Below are 17,589 nucleotides of genomic sequence, written 5' to 3'. Positions count from 1 at the left end.
ATGATCCCAGCTTAAGCACTGGGTATTCAAAGATGAAAAACTATTTTATCTTGCTCTTACTGAGCTCAAAGAATAAAAGAGATGAGTATTTAAACACGTAAGGTTATATTTGCTTTAATGAGTGTGTGTATCTGGTGAGGGCACAGGAACAAAGAGCATCTAAGTCTGCTTGGGAGAACATCTCAGGGGAGATAATGGTTGAACTGAGATTTAAAGGATGAATGGGTGTTTGTCAGTCATGTGTGGTAGGGGAGTATATGTATTTCTGTCAGAAGATTAGCTAGGCAGAGGTCTTAGACATGAGAGTGCTAGATAAGAAAAGTATAGAGGACAGATTGGTAGGAGAGGGATCCAGATAGGTATTCATGGACCCAGTCTTGAAGGGCAGATATGCTATGCAAGGGAGTTAGCTGGATTCTATAGTCATGCAAAAATTTTAAGCATAGGAGATATTGTGTACCATATTAGAAAGGTTACTCTTGCAGCATTGGTTTGGACGGGTTGGAACAGAGGTGGGAATTGTGTTGGAAATAGGTGATTTTACTACAGTATTTTAGATGAAAGATGAATAGTATTTGTGGGTCAGTGAGAATGAGGAAGGAGGTGAGAGAAAAATAGAATCAACATAATCAGTAATTGCTTAGATATGAGGGGAGTAAGAATATGAGGAATCTGTGATAATTCCCAGGTTTGTAAGTTGGGCAACCCAGCGTGCCATCCACTGAAATTTGTAATACTGAAGGGGAGGAGTAGGTGAAATAGACAAAGATGAGTTTATTATATGCATCTTTTAAAAGGTTCAAAAACAAACAAACACTTGGGTGTTGTAAAGTCATCACCCTATGTGGGGCACAAAGGAAGAGGTTGGCTGAGAAGGGGCTGTGGAGTAGAAAGGTGAAGAATAGGGCCTTCATGAACACAGACACGGGACAGGCTGAGTAAGTAGAACCTGCAAAGAGTACTGAAGATGACAGAGAGGTAGAAGCCAAGCTAAAGGATTATGGTCATAAAATTGAGAGAAGTGAATGTTTCAAGAAGGGAGGGTAAATAGTGTCAGTTGCTGCAGTGAAGTAACATTAGAGGAAACCTTAGAAGTACTTGGAGTTTTTCAGCATCTAGGTTATTGATGATCATAGGGGAGCAGTTTCAATGGAGTGATATGTTAGAGCAGCTTGTTGCCTCAGTGAGAGGTGAAGGTTTGGAAATCAGCAGTGTGGACATTCTGAGAGATGGCTATGAAAAAACAGTGGACTAGTAAGAATTCAGTTGCAAGAATAAGGCTCAAGATAGTTTTAATTTTTAAGAGGGCTTACTCCAGTGACAGGAGGAAAGGAATTAAGTATAGGTACAGGAAAATGAACTAGGAAGGGCAGAAGCACAGGTAGGTAGTTGAAGAAGTTCATCATCATAGTTCATAGTTTTAATTTTTTTGTGAGATGGAATCAAGCTAATGTTTTGGGAGAAGGGACTGGACTAAAATTAAGGCCGAGGCGGGCAGATGACGAGGTCAGGAGATCGAGACCATCCTGGCTAACACGGTGAAACCCCGTCTCTACTAAAAAAAAAAAAAAAAAAAAAAAAAAATTAGCTGGGCGTGGTGGCGGACGCCTGTAGTCCCAGCTACTCGCGAGGCTGAGGCAGGAGAATGGCATGAACCCAGGATGTGGAGCTTGCAGTGAGACGAGATCACGCCACTGCACTCTAGCCTGGGCGACAGAGCAAGACTCCGTCTCAAAAAAAAAAAAAAAAAAAATTGAGGGCTTGTAAAGAATAATGACTTTCGTATTTACTGTTGAGGGGAATTGAGAGAGTGACTAGTGAGTACATATTAATAGTATGGGACATCCATTCGCTACTCAAGGTAGCAGGTTAGATACCCAAAACTTTTAATTGTACAATAGTGTCCCCTCGCCTCCCCCAGACAGTTGTGGGAAAGGAGGAAAAGGTTTTGACAAGGCAGAGATTAAAGTATTGCAGCATAGAGGAGAGAGCAAGTCCTGAAAGTTGAATTACCTAGGGATAGTGAGGGATACAGGGATTGGAGATCATGGTGAATTGACACATAATAATTGTGAATTGGTAGCAGAGGAGTGAGCATGAGAAGGATAAGGAATTGTGGTCAGACTAGTATACTGGAGTGTGAAGGTTTTTGGTGGTACATTTTCTTTGTAATTCCTCAAAACATAAAAATTAAGAGGATGTATACACACAGGTTTAAGGGTCAAATAACACTGACAGACTTAAAATTAGCAGCTCTTCACCCTCCTGCTGCCATTGTGTTCTATAGAGCATCCACTAGCTCTTAGTTATTGCTCTTGGTAATAACCCCCAGATTTCTAAATACTGTGATGGTATTGCAGGAACATGGATGGAGCTGTTTCTTGATATGTCACTGTTAGTGGTTTAAATGCTAGCCTCCTTTTAGATTAGTTATTTCTAGACTCTCTTTTCTTCCAGCCTGCCCACTTGTTAGGTTATTGTTATTAGGTAAATCAATAGTATTGTAATATTTATAGTATTATACCTGAGACTGTTGTTCACTTTTGAGGCAAGTAGTGTAATGTGATTCCTTTCCCTTAAAATTCAGCTTTTCCTACACTTTCACCTTGTTTATTCATTTGCTTCATTTTCTTTTTTTTTCCCCTAAGTTCAGGGGTACACGTACAGGTTTTTATATAGGTGAACTTTTGTCGTGGAGGTTGTACAGATTGTTTTGTCCCCAGGTATTATTAAGTCTAGCATCCGTTAGCTATTTTTCCTGATCCTCTCCCTCTTCCCACTCCCCACCCTCTGATAGGCCCCAGTGTCTGTTGTTTCCCTCCGTATGTACATGTTTACTTATCATTTAGCTTCCACTTAAAAGTGAGAACATGCAGTAATTGGTTTTCTGTTCTTGCATTGGTTTGCTGAGGATAATGGCCCCCAACTCCGTGCATATTCCTGCAAAGAACATGACCTCATTCTTTTTTATAGCCGCATAGTATTCCATGGTGTATATGTACCACATTTTCTTTATCCAGTCTACCATTGATGGGCATTTAGGTTGATTCCATGTCTTTATTTTTGTGAAGTGCTGCAGTGAACATACGTATGCATGTGTCTTCATGATAGAACAATTTATACTCCTTTGGGTATGTGGGATTGCTGGGTTGAATATTTATGTTTTAGGTTCTTGAGGAATTGCCACACTGTTTTCCACAATGGTTGAACTAATTTACACCTAATATACACCAACAGAATATAAGCATTTCTTTTTCTTTCCAGCCTTGCCAGCACCTTTTTTTTTCTTTTTAAATTGTATTTATTTTTTAAAAATATTTTCTCTTTCCTTCATTTTTTAGGAGGGATGTTGTGAGAATATTTTTTGAGTTTTTAATAATAGCCATTCTGACTGGTATGAGATGGTATTTCATTGTGGTTTTCATTTACATTTCTCTGATGATCGGTGATGTTGAGCCTTTTTTCATAAGATTGATGGCCACATATATGTCTTCTTTTGAAAATTGTTCGTGTCCTTTGCTCACTTTTTAATGAGGTTGTTTTTTCCTTGTAAATTTAAGTTCCTTATGGATGCTGGATATTAATTAGACCTTTGTCAGATGTGTAATTTGTAAAGATTTTCTCCCATTCTGTAGGTTGTCTGTTTACTCTGCTGATAGTTTCTTTTGCTGTGCAGAAGCTCTTTAATTGGATCCCATTTGTCATTTTTTGCTTTTGCCATCTTCATCATGGAATCTTTGCCCGTACCCATGTCCAGAATGGTATAATTTGCTTCATTTTGTTTGTACAGTCATTTATTCATTCATTTATTTATTGGGGTTTGAATTAACTTTCTTGTTATACAAGGTCTGGAAGGGAACCAAGGAGGGTGGGTCTCATTCTACATAGAGGATTTAAACAGTTTCTTTTCCAAACAGGATTGAAATATTTTATTCATTGTTTTTTTGCCCCCTGAGTCATCCTTGGTCATTTACCTTTCCTTTTAATTCTCTTGCTGTCATTTTAGCGGAGAGTCAAGAGACTGGAGAGATAACCACATGTAGCTGGAAGTTAGGACAGATTTTTGTATGGGCCATTTGTATGTGAGTAGATTAATAGAAGTGTGTCAGACCTCATTTCATTTAAGGCACGTCATTTAATTTGAAGTTGAAATCTTAGAGAAAAATATTAAAGCTCCAAGTTGGGGACAGGAATTAGAAAATTGCAGAAGATCCTGAGCAAATGTCCTGCATGAATAGGATCATGACCACAAGATGGATAATAGCATGGGATATAGGAGATGAGCATTTGAATGGAATATGCTTGACAAATGAGCTTAGCTGATGCCTTGGCTTTCTTAAAAACCTTGAAGTAGGCTGGTTGTGGTAGCTCACGCCTGTAATCCCAGCACTTTGGGAAGCCAAGGTGGGCGAATCACTCAAGCCCAGGAGTTTAAGACCAGCTTGGGCAACATGGCAAGAGCCTGTCTCTACCAAAAAAATACAAAAAATTAGCCAGGCTGTGGCTTGTGCTTGTAGTCCCAGCTACTTGGGAGGCTGAGGTGAGAGTATTGCTTGAGCCCAGGAGGTCGAGGTTGCAACGAGCTGGCATTGCACCATTGTACTCCAGTCTGAGCAACAGAGCAAGACCCTGTCTCATAAATAAATAACCCCGAAGCTTTAGATATGTAAATAAAGTGTGTTTCATATTGCTTAGGAAAGGTATAGTTGGCTGGATGAAAATGTGTCTTGCTGCTAATGTTTCATACATCATTTTTTCTATTAATTTGAATAACCTTTGTTGTTTCATACACCAATTTTTCCTTATTTTTTAACTTTAAAACATTTTCTATCGTCTGTAGCTTTATGTTCCTTATAAGTAATTTCTTCTATGAGAAACCCGTTTCTCTTTTTAAAAAACCTGTTTTGTTTTCTTTTTTTTAAAGGCTGTTTTTAAAAATCAGTTATATATATGCATATGATTTAAAAGTCTTGGTCTACGTATCCTAACAAAAACTAGGAGTTCCCTGCATGTTTCTTTCCCTGTTTTCTATTTCTAGAGGTAACCACTTCAAACTCTTCTTAGTTGCTTCTTTTGCTGATTGCCTCCTTAGCTATGTATTGCTTGGTTATATTGCAACTTCAAATTTTTTTTCAGTGTTAGGCTTTTTTTGTTTTCTTTTGGAAACAGGGTCTTGCTGTGTCACCCAGTGCAGTGGCTGAGTCATGGCTTACTGCAGTCTCCCCAGGCTCAGGTGATCCTCTCACCTCAGACTCCCAAGTAGCTGGGACTACAGGTATGTGCCACCACTTCCAGCTAATTTTTGTATTTTTCGTAGAAACAGGGTTTTGCCATGTTACCCAGGCTGGTCTTGAACTCCTGGGCTCGAGCAATTCACCCATCTTGCCCTCCCAAAGTGCTGGGATTATAGGAATGAGCCACTGTGCCCAGCCCTGTGTTAGGCATTGTCTATCGAATTCCAACTATGGAAGAGGAAGATTGTCTTTTTTATCCTTCTTCTGTCATCACAGACAGGACCTTTCTATTCCCTTTTCATCTCATTTGTTACATTATAATTTCAAGTAGGTTGAAATTCCGTGCTTATGTTTTTGTGACCACAAATTTTGTTCATATCTGAGCCATGTAGTTAACCATGAAGTCTTTTCCCTTCCTATAAGTAACTTTGTTTTCCAAGAAGTCATTAATAAACTGTTTGCCTAGTGCTAAAATAATTACCATTCATTCACCTCCAAACTCTCTTCAGTAGTTATATAAATCTCTTCTCAGGATATTCAGATGTATAGGGTTTATTCATCAGTTTAATTTTCTGAAGTGTCTGTTACATCCCAGTCTGAACTTGCTTCTGTCTGTACCCAGTATAGAGTTGCCATATTCCTTTACTATCATTCTAGGGATTCCCTTTCCCTCTCTCTTGTGTTGGATCTCTTTTTCGTATATCCTATGTCTTTTTCACTCCTGCTGTCCAATTCTTTATTTTGGTGATCATCTTCCAATAGAGTTCCTTTTAGGGTGCATGAGAGGGGAAAATGTCTGAAGTGTATTCATTTTATCTTCATACTTGTTGATAGTTTGGGTATAGAATTCTAGATTGGAAATAATTTTCCTTCAGCATTTTGAAGCCATTGCTTAATTGCTTTCCATTATAACTTGAAGTTAATAAAAGCTGATTTATATGTATAGGACCTGGTTTTTTTTTTTCTTTGTACAAATGCTTGTAGGATCTTCCCTTTGTCCCCTAGCATCAGTGTGTGTGTTTTTTTGGTTTTTTTTTTTGTCTTTTTGTTTTAATCTGTAGGTTATTTCTTCAACTTTACCTACTGAGTTTTCTATTGGATTTTTAAGATTTCTGGCAACGTTTTTAATTCTCAAGAGCTTCCCCCACCCCTGCTTTTGAATATTCTTTTTTAAATGCTACCTTGTTCCTATTTCATTGTTGCCTATCTTCTGGCTCTTTAAGGATATTAATCATAGGGTTGTTTTTTGTTTTTTGGTTTTTTAGTTTTCTTCTTTCTGTAGTCTCTTCCAAGTTGCTTAGTCTCTTTCGAGTTGCTTTTTCTCTGTTTTGATTCCTGTGTTTTTCCTGCTAGAGACTTTTGCAGGCCAGTCATTTAAGAAGGGGACACTAGGCTGGGCGCAGTGGCTCACGCCTGTAATCCCAGCACTTTGGGATGCCAAGGCGGGTGAATCACCTGAGGTCAGGAGTTAGAGACCAGCCTGGCCAATATGGCAAAACCCCGTCTCTACTAAAAATACAAAAAATTAGCCGGGCGTGGTGGTGGGTGCCTGTAATTCCAGCTATTCGGGAGGCTGAGGCAGAAGAATCACTTGAACCTGGGAGGCAGAGGTTGCAGTGAGCTGAGATCGCACTATTGCGCTCCAGCCTGGGCGACAGAGCAAAACTCTTTCTCAGAAAACAAAAACAAAAACAAAAAAAAAAGGAGACACTAAAAACCTGATTGGATGTCTGAGTTTTGTGGGTGGGGCTTGTTGACTGTGCCCTTTTCTTTGGGGGAATGCCATATATGTGTTACTTTAGGTCTTTTTAGGTAGTCTAGTTCCCAGAGAAGACTCCTGGCTGCTAAGTAAAGGCTGGCAGCCAAGCAGGAAGAGACTTTGCAAGTTGCCTACCTTCACGTAAAACTCCCCTTTTAGTACTTTCTGCTGTGTATTAGAGTCCTAGAAACTCTTTTCTTCAGTTGAGAGAATAGGGTTAACCACTTTTCTCTTTGGATAAGGAGGCGGCATTTGATGCTTCTTTGGAGAGGATCTAGACCTTTAACAGCTTCTAAGAGAGACTTTCAACCCGTCCTTCTTCCTGCCCTCCTTTCACCTCAATTCAAAGCTACCCAGGGCAGCCAGTTATTTGGGGGATGTGGAGAGGGAATTTGTGGTATAAAATAGCTTGGTTCTTAACTTGTTTTTTACTGATGACTTATTAAGTGTTTTGGAGTGTTTGCAAAGTCTTGTCCATCTGCTTTCCAGCTTAGCAAATTTGTTGCTGGTTTTGCTTTGCTCTCAATACTTTTATTTTGCCTTTAAAAAAAATTCTCAGGCTGGGCGCAGTAGGTCATGCCTGTAATTTTAGCAGTTTGGGAGGCTGAGGCGGGTGGATCACGAGCTCAGGAGTTTGAGACCAACCTGACCAACATGGTGAAACCCTGTCTCTACTAAAAATACAAAAAAAAAATTAGCCGGGCGTGGTGGCGTGTGCCTGTAATCCCAGCTACTCAGGAGGCTGAGGCAGGAGAATTGCTTGGATCTGGGAGGCAGAGGTTGCAGTGAGTGGAGATGGTGCCACTGCACTCCAGCCTGGTGACAGAATGAGACTCTGTCTCAAAAAGAAGAAAAGAAAAAGAAAAGAAATTCTCTTTACTGGTATTTTGAGTAGTGTTTTGGAAGAGAACAAAATTAGATACATATGTTTACTTCACCATGTTTTCTCAAAATAGACCTGATTTTTGTATTTTATAAAGTGTGTCATACACACCTTTTTATTTTTTATTTTTTGTAATTTTAAATGGATACTTCTGTGTCCTAGTTCTGTCATTTGAAGCATTCACTTGGTTTTTTGTTTCGGCTAGATGAAAGTGTAGGCATCTGAACTGTCCAGTACTTCAGCGCTGAAGATAAAATGTATGAAAGAATAAGGAAATTTATTTTTGTACTTCTATAAGTTCATCACAAATACTAGAAAGAACTGTTTTTAGAAAGAGTGGGTTTGAAATGTGGCTTTTGTTTTTAAAAGGGGAATTTTTTGTTTTTTTAACAAAATCATCCTAAGTTTTTAAAACTTGTATAATAAGTTTCCAGGTATAGGAAAGATTTGGACTACTGTGTTTACTTGGGTATATTTGCTACTCCCTGTATTTTTTGGAGGAGAGAAAAGATATTCTTTCCTTGACAGTCTCTTCTAATGTTCTCAACATCAGTAGTCTTAAGACTTGACCAGGGAGCAGTTAGAGGCAGAACTGACTCTTTTGCTGATGGTGAAATAAAAGGCCTGAAAAATATTATGAGAGACCCTAGGTTGAATCTGTTAGTATTAAAGTATTGAATACTGTTAACAATTTATTGTCACTTTTTAAAATTGTTAATTCTTTTTCTTCTTCATTTATGTACTAAATAGTCATTGCTTGCTGCTTTACTCAATATTTTACCAGTTCTCACTTGGGGTTCTGTAGTCCAGTAGTCCCTATACATTTTTCAAATATATACTTAAATCAGACTTCATTTTTTTAAATAAATCGGCATTTCTGTGTGTGGATCTAGGGTATGTTAATATTTGAAAGTTCTGTATTTTTTTTTCTTCTGTGCATTTTTTTTTTTTTTCTTTGAGACGGAGTCTTGCTCTGTCACCCAGCTGGAGTGCAGTGGCATGATCTTGGCTCACTGCAACCTCCACCTCCTGGGTTCAAGCGATTCTTCTGCCTAAGCCTCCCAAGTAGCTGGGATTACCGTGCCCGGCCTCTTCTGTGCATTCTTGGTTAAAAACTACTATAAAAAGGGCACAGGGCCTGGCGTGGTGGCTCATGCCTGTAATCCCAGCACTTTGGGAGGCCGAGGTGGGTGCATCACGAGGTCAGGAGATCGAGATCAGCCTGGCCAAAATGGTGAAACTCCATCTCTACTAAAAATACAAAAATTAGTCAGGCATGGTGGCGGGTGCCTGTAATCCCAGGTACTCGGGAGGCTGAGGCAGGAGAATCGCTTGAACCTGGGAGGCGGAGGTTGCAGTGAGCCTAGGTGGCGCCACTGCACTCCAGCCTGGGTGACAGAGCGAGACTCCGTCTAAAAAAAAACAAAAGACACAGAGATATAGCACAGTACTGAATAACCCTATCTGTTACTTTTGCTTGAGCATGGTATAGCAGATAAACTATCTTATAGGTAGGAAAAGGACTATGGGAAGGTTAATGTGTGTGTGTGTGTGTGTGTGTTATTGTTTTAGGCAAATACTGAAGAGTATAGCCAACGAAGGACGATGTAAAGAATTTACAAGTTCTGTGTTAGCAATTTGATACACTTTTTAAAATGAGTATTATGGAACACATTTTTGTCAGGTTGTTAATATTCTCTGTACAGATTTTGGAGAAGGAAATTTTTTGTAGTTAAAGCAAATGATAGGTTCTCAGGTTAAAGTGTCACTATGGGATCATAAAAATACAGTGCTTTGAGAACTGAAGGCTCTTTAGAAGATTTCACAGTCTGAAGCTGAAAATGATTGTCGAAGATCATGGATGTGTTCATGGGAAATAAAATTTTTAGGATTCTGATTCTGCTGCTCACTCCACTTAATCAGTAACTAAGTCATTTTCTGCCAGCACATGAGCTTGTCTTTAAATTACTTATAGAGCCAGCTGAATTGAGCTCTATTCTGTTTTCCCTGACAGATAAAATTTACCCTAGTCTGTAGGTTGGGTTCTAAAGGCTCAGTATGAGCCACATTTTCATACCCAGTGTATATTCCTCTTAGAATTCCTTATGTACACTCCTCAGCATGCTTCAAAAAGAGATTTTGGCTGCCATGTTCTTTTCTTTTATTATGATAATAAAGGTCAGTAGAATCTTTCTTAGTGATGTTTTACATGATCTAAATGAAAAGATTTTGTATTAGTATGTGTCACTTTGATAACATTAAATCTCTTTTCATTGTATGCACAGCCTGTAAATAATTTAGAACTAATCTTAAAATCTGGAAAAAGGCCGGGCATGGTGGCTCACACCTATAATCCCAGCACTTTGGGAGGCTGAGGCAGGTGAATCACCTGAGGTCAGGAGTTCGAGATCAGCCTGGCCAACGTGGTGAAACCCCGTCTCTACTAAAAACACAAAAATTAGCTGGGCGTGGTGGCGGGCGCCTGTAATCCCAGCTACTCTGGAGGCTGAGGTAGGAGAATTGCTTGAACCCAGGAGGCAGAGGTTGCAGTGAGCCAAGATTGCGCCACTGCACTCTAGCCTGGGTGTCAGATCGAGACTCGGTCTCAAAAAAAAAAAAGGGAAAAAATTGACACAGGCCTAATAATTATCAATACAGTTATAGACTCAGTTTAATAAATAAAGGAATATTGTCTCTCAATTAGGACAACCTAATTATAAAAATGAGTGGCTGAGGAGATACACAATACTTGTTTGTTTTTGGCTAATTAGAGCTAGATTTTGATTGTTTATTTAGAGACAGAGTCTCTCTCTGTCACCCAGGCTGGAGTGCAGTGGTGTGATCATAACTCAGTGTAACCTCGAATTCCTAGGGTCAAGCAATCCTTCTTCCTCAGCCTCTCAAGTAGCTGGAACTACAGGTGTGTGCCACCACGCCTAGCTAGTTTTTAAATTTTTTGTAGAGACAGGGTCTCACTATGTTGCCCAGGCTGGTGTCAAACTCTGGGTCTCAAGCAATCGTCCTGCCTTGGCCTCCCAAAGCACTGGGATTATAGGTGTGAGCCACCATGCCCAGCATCAAGTTGTTGTTTTTTTGTTTTTGTTTTTTTAAGTTAGTTTTTTAAAAAGTGTGTTTTTCTTGAGTGCCAGCTGTTTGGAAATATTAAGTTTATTTTGACTATGGTATATCATCGTTTGAATATATAGCTGATGTTTGTTATTCAAAGTAGATGTGCCAAAAAGTTCTTGAGAGCACTGAATTAGTGAACACTGAGCTAGCTATTGCTCCTAGGGGAAATACAGTATTAGGTTTCTTTGAGCCTCTGGTAACATTTTTGTTATCCCATTAACGTATACCCTTGTTTCATGTGTGTTTCTTTTTAAAGGCACTGCGTTTAGTATATCATTTTAGTATATTCATTTATATTCAATAGCACTAGAACACATGTCTGAACAAAGCTATCTAACTTGCTTTTTCTGTGTAAGACACATCACAGACTTCTTGTGTTTACTAGCCAACACTTCAGCAGTATGCTTGGGGCCATTTTAAATAATGAAATCACTAACAAAAATATGAAAACTGTGCCACTAAATAGAACTGTGAAAAGGACACTTGTTTATAGTATGAGAGCTGAAACTAGATAGCAGAGTATCATCTTGTTCAACCTCAACGAGGAATGTGCACATCAGTGGACTCAAATTTTTGTTGCTCTACACATGTGCATGTGCATGTCCATGAATAACCATATTTTGATCTGGGGAGTTATAAATATGTTTTAGCGATTAGGTAAATTCACAAATATGGAATCATGAATAATGAGATTAGACTACATTTATTTATTTCATCCCCTATTGATGGACTTATGGGTTTTTCCTCTTAGAAACAAGGCTATAGTAAATATGCATATGTAATAGCATACGTGTTTGGGGAGTTTCTTCAGGGTTTGTTCTAAGAAGTGGAGTTACTGGTATGTGCATTTAAAATTTTATTAGCTATTTGTATTAGTCCGTTTTCATACTGCTGATAAAAACATACCTGAGACTGGGCAATTTATAAAAGAAAGAGGTTTAATTGGACTTATGGTTCCACGTGGCTGGGGAAGCCTCACAATCGTGGCAGAAGGCAAGGAGGAGCAAGTCCTGTCTTACATGATGGCAGCAGGCAAAGAGAGAATGAGGAAGATGCAAAAGCAGAAATCCCTGATAAAACCATCAGACCTTGTGCAACTTATTGACTCCATGAGAACAGTATGGGGGAAACCACCCTCATGATTCAATTATCTCTCACCAGGTCCCTCCCACAACACGTGGAATTATGGGAGTACAATTCAAGATGAGATTTGGGTGGGGACACAGAGCCAGACCATGTCACTATTTTATTATTGCCAAATTATTCTCCATAGTGGTTACATCAGTGTATAGTCTCACAGCGTTATATGAAAGTTTCCATTTACCCAGATTTTTGCCAGCTCATAGTATATGTATGACTTTACATGTTTGCTATTCTGATAGTTATAAAATGGTATAGATCATCATAATTTTGAGTTTTCTCTGATTTCAGCGTCTTCAATCTGAATCTGTTAGAGACCAGTATTAGTGGTTTCTAAAAGGCCTTTTGTTTTTGAACTGAAAACTTTGTTTAACCTTTTATTGTGATACTTGTCAGTAGTGATATGATCTCTATTTTATATCCAACTTATTTTTCAGTTTGCTAATCCAGACTTTACACAACCTATCTCAGAAGTTGTAGATGAAGTAATTCAGAATTGTCCTATTGATGTCAGACGTCCTCTCTACAAGGTATTTATAGCAAAATTGTTATTCAAGGTCTTACTTTAAAAAAACTTAAACACCTCTCATAAAAAGGATATAATAGCATTTCAGTACTGTATATCTTTAAACTTTTCTCTTTTTAAATATTATATTTATTTTCTCTCCACCAGAATATTGTCCTCTCTGGAGGTTCAACCATGTTCAGGGACTTTGGACGTCGCTTGCAAAGAGATTTGAAAAGAACTGTAGATGCCCGGCTGAAATTAAGTGAGGAATTGAGTGGCGGTAGATTGAAGGTTGGTTTTCCCGATTATTGGTGAGAAGGTTGAGGGTGCCTTCCTTGATTGGGATGAAAAATATTTGCCAACATTCACTCTGATTTAGGAAAATAAGAGGAACGTGTCAGGTATTCTAATGGAAATGGTTAATGTTATAGATTTATGTCTGATATTCTGGATCATTTGATTCTTTTAGGATGTTGTCTGTATTTCTGGAAAATAATTCTTAGTAAAACCTGTGGAAAGACTTTTTTTAAAATACGTCTCTCATAGATAATTAATATAGATTTCTTTGCATACACCAACAATAAAATTAATTATGGATCCACAAAATTTTATATACTATAGAAGGACAACAAAGCTGAGTTGAGATTGATGCCATTGTTGAGTAGTCAAGCCTGCTCTCAAAAACTGACTTTAGCTCCCACATAGCGACCTCAAAGTGTGCACTCAAATCGGTGGTTTAACAAAGTAACCTTTGTATTACATGTCCTGCACCTTTAGGCTTGAGGTTAAAAAAAATAAAAATTAATTTAAAATTCTTAGATGTCTACTTTCTATATTTAGAGATAGATTCTTCATTTTTTTCATCCTTGTTAAATATTGAAGCAGAACATTGACTTGGAGCAATGATATGGCTTTTTTCAAAGCTGTTTGAAAAAAGGTATTTTGAATAAAGGTATTTCATGCTGAATAAAATAACCTTCTGCTTGGAAGATTACCAAGAATGAGGACTTTATCTGAAACTTCCACAATCATTCAGAATTACTTAAAAGTAAAGCACAACACTCTAGGGTTTGCTGATTGTCGAGAAATTGCATGATGGCTGACTGTTCTCAGCGCCTATATTTTGATGATCGTGAGTAAACCTATCCCTAGGAATGCAGTACAAAGTGTATGTTTTGGGTGGAAGGCAAAATATTGAACTCTGTCCCTATAATGTCATGACTTCACACTTCAGGAAGTCTACTCAATAGACTTTTAAAATGTTGCGTTTGGTTTTGTATCCCCTTCCCAACCAACCAAACCACCAGCCCACCCCCATTCATCCATTCATTTGCCCATCCATCTACTCCCCTTACCCACATATCTGTCTACCCTACCTCCTACCTAAAAAAGAAGTCATTGGGTTTTGCAAGTATAAATTCTCTGTACTGAGAATCCTACTAACCACATTGATTATGTGAATGAACATAGTGCATGTTCTGGTTTTTTTGTTAGAATACTTAAAAGATTGAAGTTGATTGTCCTAATGGTATGGTTATGGATGTATTAAGTAGCCATTTAGTTTTTAATAACTCATTACAGATATGTAAGTACAAAACAATGCTGTATGTTTTTGAGTATAGTATTTTAATAAAGTGAGATTGTTTAACATTTTTAAGCTCTTTTTACACTTGTAAATAAGAAATAAATTTACCCAGTGATCAGTACCGTATCGATGTATCGAAAGAAACAGGTTGGGTGTCCCTTTTTTGAATTGCTTCATACCAGAAGTGTTTCAGGTTTTGAGTTTTTCTGGATTTTGGAGTATTTGCATTATATACTGGTTCAACATCCTTAATCCAAAAATCTGAAATCGTGAGCATTTCCTTTGAACATCATGTTGGTGCTCAAAAAGTTTTTGGATCTTGGAGCATTTTGGATTTTCAGACTTGGGATGCTCATCATGTATAGGAAAAACCTTGTGTTTTGGAGGACTCTGCCTTCTTCACCTTAGTTTTACTTGCTAGTAACTTTTATGGTCTTAATAGCATGGCTTTATCTATCTATCTGTCTCTGGCTTTATTCCCCTTCCGTCTGTAATTTTTAATGGCAATGAAACAGCTTTGAAAAAAGCCATATCATTCTGTTTCTATAAATATGTGTGTGTACACACACACACACTAAATTGTAGATATGATGGTTCATTATCCCCAACCATTTTAGTATATTTCTAAAATCAAGAACATATTACAGTTATCAAAATCATGAAATTAACCTTGATCCAGTGTTATCTAGTTATAGAACTGATTCTAATTTTACCAGTTGTTTCACTAATGTCCCTTATAACAAAAGGAGAACAAAATACCTTTTTCCCCCTTATCCAGGATCCAATCAAGGATTGCATGTTTCATTTACTTATTGTGTTGCTTCAGTCTGTTACATACTCAGTGTTTTTTGTCTTTCATGAATGAATGTAACATTTTTGAAGAGTACAGTCATTTATTTTGTAGCATATCCTTCAGCTTGGGTTTGTTTAATATTTCTGCTTGAGTAGGTTCAGATGATGTGCTTCTGGCAGTGTTGCCACAGAATTGATATTGTGTCATTTTTAGTGCATTGTATCAGTAGACACATGATAGAATTTGTCCTGTGTGTGAATTTTGAGCTTTTGGTTGAAGTTGTGTCTGCCAGGTTTTTTCACTATAAAGTTATTATGTTTTCCTTTATATTTAATAAGAACCTTATGAGGAGACACTTTCAGACTATCCTGTTTCTCGTTGAAGTTTCAGTCACTAGTTTTTAGCATCCATTGTGATTCTTTCCTAAAACAGTTATTACTGTGGTAGTTGCTAAATCGCGTTTTGCAATTTCCATCATTCCTTCTATGTTTTTAAGTCTTGTTTTACTATAAGCAAGAGTTTTCCCTTATCCCACATTCATTTATTCTTTTAGTAATATCTATATGAACTCCTGATTTCTCATTTTGTGGTCTGTATCTTTAATATCACTGTGATATCATAATATCAGTAATACCACTCATCATTAATTTTAATGCCACATTTTTTTTTTTTTCAGATTTGACCAGTGGGAGTTATTCACATGGCTCTTAGATTTTTTTTTTGATGCAGCCACATCTTTTTTTGCCTACTTCTGTACTTCCTGGCACAGCAAGGTGTTTCAGGCTGATCTTGTACTTTCTTTTTTCTGGCCCTGGAATCAGCCCTTTTTTTCTCCTTTTCTTTCTTCAAGACACCCTTGTCTTGTTCCTTTTAGTGGAGAATGTTACTAAGAAACCAAGCTTTGTGCTCATTGCTGCTGGGGTATCACTGAGTCTAGGCCTTCTCAGTGATTAGAGCTAGGGGTGTGTGTGTGTCTGTACATCTATATCTAATTCTCTACATAAATTAAAACCATGAATTTTTACAGATGTCTCCAGTTACAGAAGGTTCACTCTAGTTTTCTGCCCTTCCATATTGTAATGCCCTTCTCTGACAGTGAGAAACCTGGCTCCTATTATCTATAATAATATTTATGTTTTTGCTTAATCCTGGAATATGTATATAATAGTTTCAGAACTGTTAATCCACACCACTGAAAAATAGACCCAGAACTAGAGTTCAGTATTTGCTTATATTTTATCTTCAGCCTGAAGGCTTATAAGATTCAAAATACTGTGTTCACAAGTTGCTTGGGTTAGTCCCTTTCCTCACCTTAGTGTGCTTATATTTGAAAAAAGTACAATTAGTTTGTTTTTGTTGTACTTTGTTTTGCCCCAACCTCCCCTTCTTTTAAGGTGTTATTTTTTAATATGTAAAACACTAACATTTAGATTCTTAAAGTCAGAACTGTATAAAACGTGTGCTCATTGCTATTTCCCTTCCATTTATTCTGCTCTGTTCCCTCCCTGTCTCTTCCACAGTGTTCCCAACCCCTTTCCTCTGAGACAACCAATCTCAGTTGTTTCTAGTTTGTAAGATACCACCTGAATTTAGTACAAATATTATTTTTGTATATGTATATTTAAGGTTAAATGACACAGAAATTGTTATGTGAATTTACTATGAAGATGATCTTACTATGTCTTTCTTTAGCCAAAACCTATTGATGTACAAGTCATTACACACCACATGCAGCGATATGCAGTTTGGTTTGGAGGATCAATGCTGGCTTCCACGGTGAGTGTGATGAAGCTTACTTTTATTTTATTTTATCATTATTATTTTATTTATTTATTTTTGAGGTGGACTTTTGCTCTTGTCACCCAGGCTGGAGTGCAATGGCATGATCTTGGCTCACTGCAACCTCCATCTCCTGGGTTAAACTGGTTCTCCTGCCTCAGCTTCCCAAGTAGCCGGGACTACAGGCATGCGCCACCACACCTGGCTAATTTTGCATTTTTAGCAGAGACTGGGTTTCATCATGTTGGCTAGGTTACTCTTGAACTCCTGACCTTGGGTGATCCGCCCACCTCAACCTCCCAAAGTGTTGGGATTACAGGTGTGAGCCACTGCTCCTGGCCTTTATTATTATTATTATTTTTATTGAGATGAGGTCTTACTGTGTTGCCAGGCTGGTCTCAAACTCCTGGGCTCAAGTGATCCTCCCACCTCAGCCTCCCAAAGAGCGCTGAGTTTACAGGTGTGAGCTACTGCACCTGGCTGAAGCTTATGTTTAAATTTATATATATATATTTAAGATAGAAGAGTCCGTCAATACTTAGAGAAGAACAAAGCAAATTCCTTTAAATTGTATCTAAAAATAATAGGAAACTTTGTGTATATGTGTTTGTAGTATTTTAAAAATTGGAAGTAATTTAAATTTAATTGGAAGTCATTTGAATTTAATTTTTTTTTTTTTTTTTAGCTTGCTAGACATTATTTTTAGAGTGACCATTTTATACTATGTTTTAAAGTTTATCAGTAGGGAAAGTTCTATTAAAACTGGTAATGTAGTCATC

The 17,589-nt window shown here is 37.8% G+C and overlaps 1 protein-coding gene across 1 annotated transcript in view; it reads left to right on the top strand.

Annotated features, from left to right (window-relative positions):
• Positions 1-17,589, top strand: part of ACTR3 (actin related protein 3) — a 72,387-nt gene that overhangs the window by 52,698 nt on the left and 2,100 nt on the right. Inside the window, 3 exon segments of the mRNA NM_001132599.1 lie at positions 12,583-12,675; positions 12,819-12,944; positions 16,724-16,807. Coding sequence (NP_001126071.1) covers positions 12,583-12,675; positions 12,819-12,944; positions 16,724-16,807 — 303 coding nt within the window.

Source organism: Pongo abelii, chromosome 11, assembly GCF_028885655.2.
Source record: "Pongo abelii isolate AG06213 chromosome 11, NHGRI_mPonAbe1-v2.0_pri, whole genome shotgun sequence".
Classification (NCBI taxonomy): domain Eukaryota; kingdom Metazoa; phylum Chordata; class Mammalia; order Primates; family Hominidae; genus Pongo; species Pongo abelii.
The sequence above is the reverse complement of the archived record's forward strand: the minus strand, read 5'-3'. Positions and strand labels throughout refer to the sequence as shown.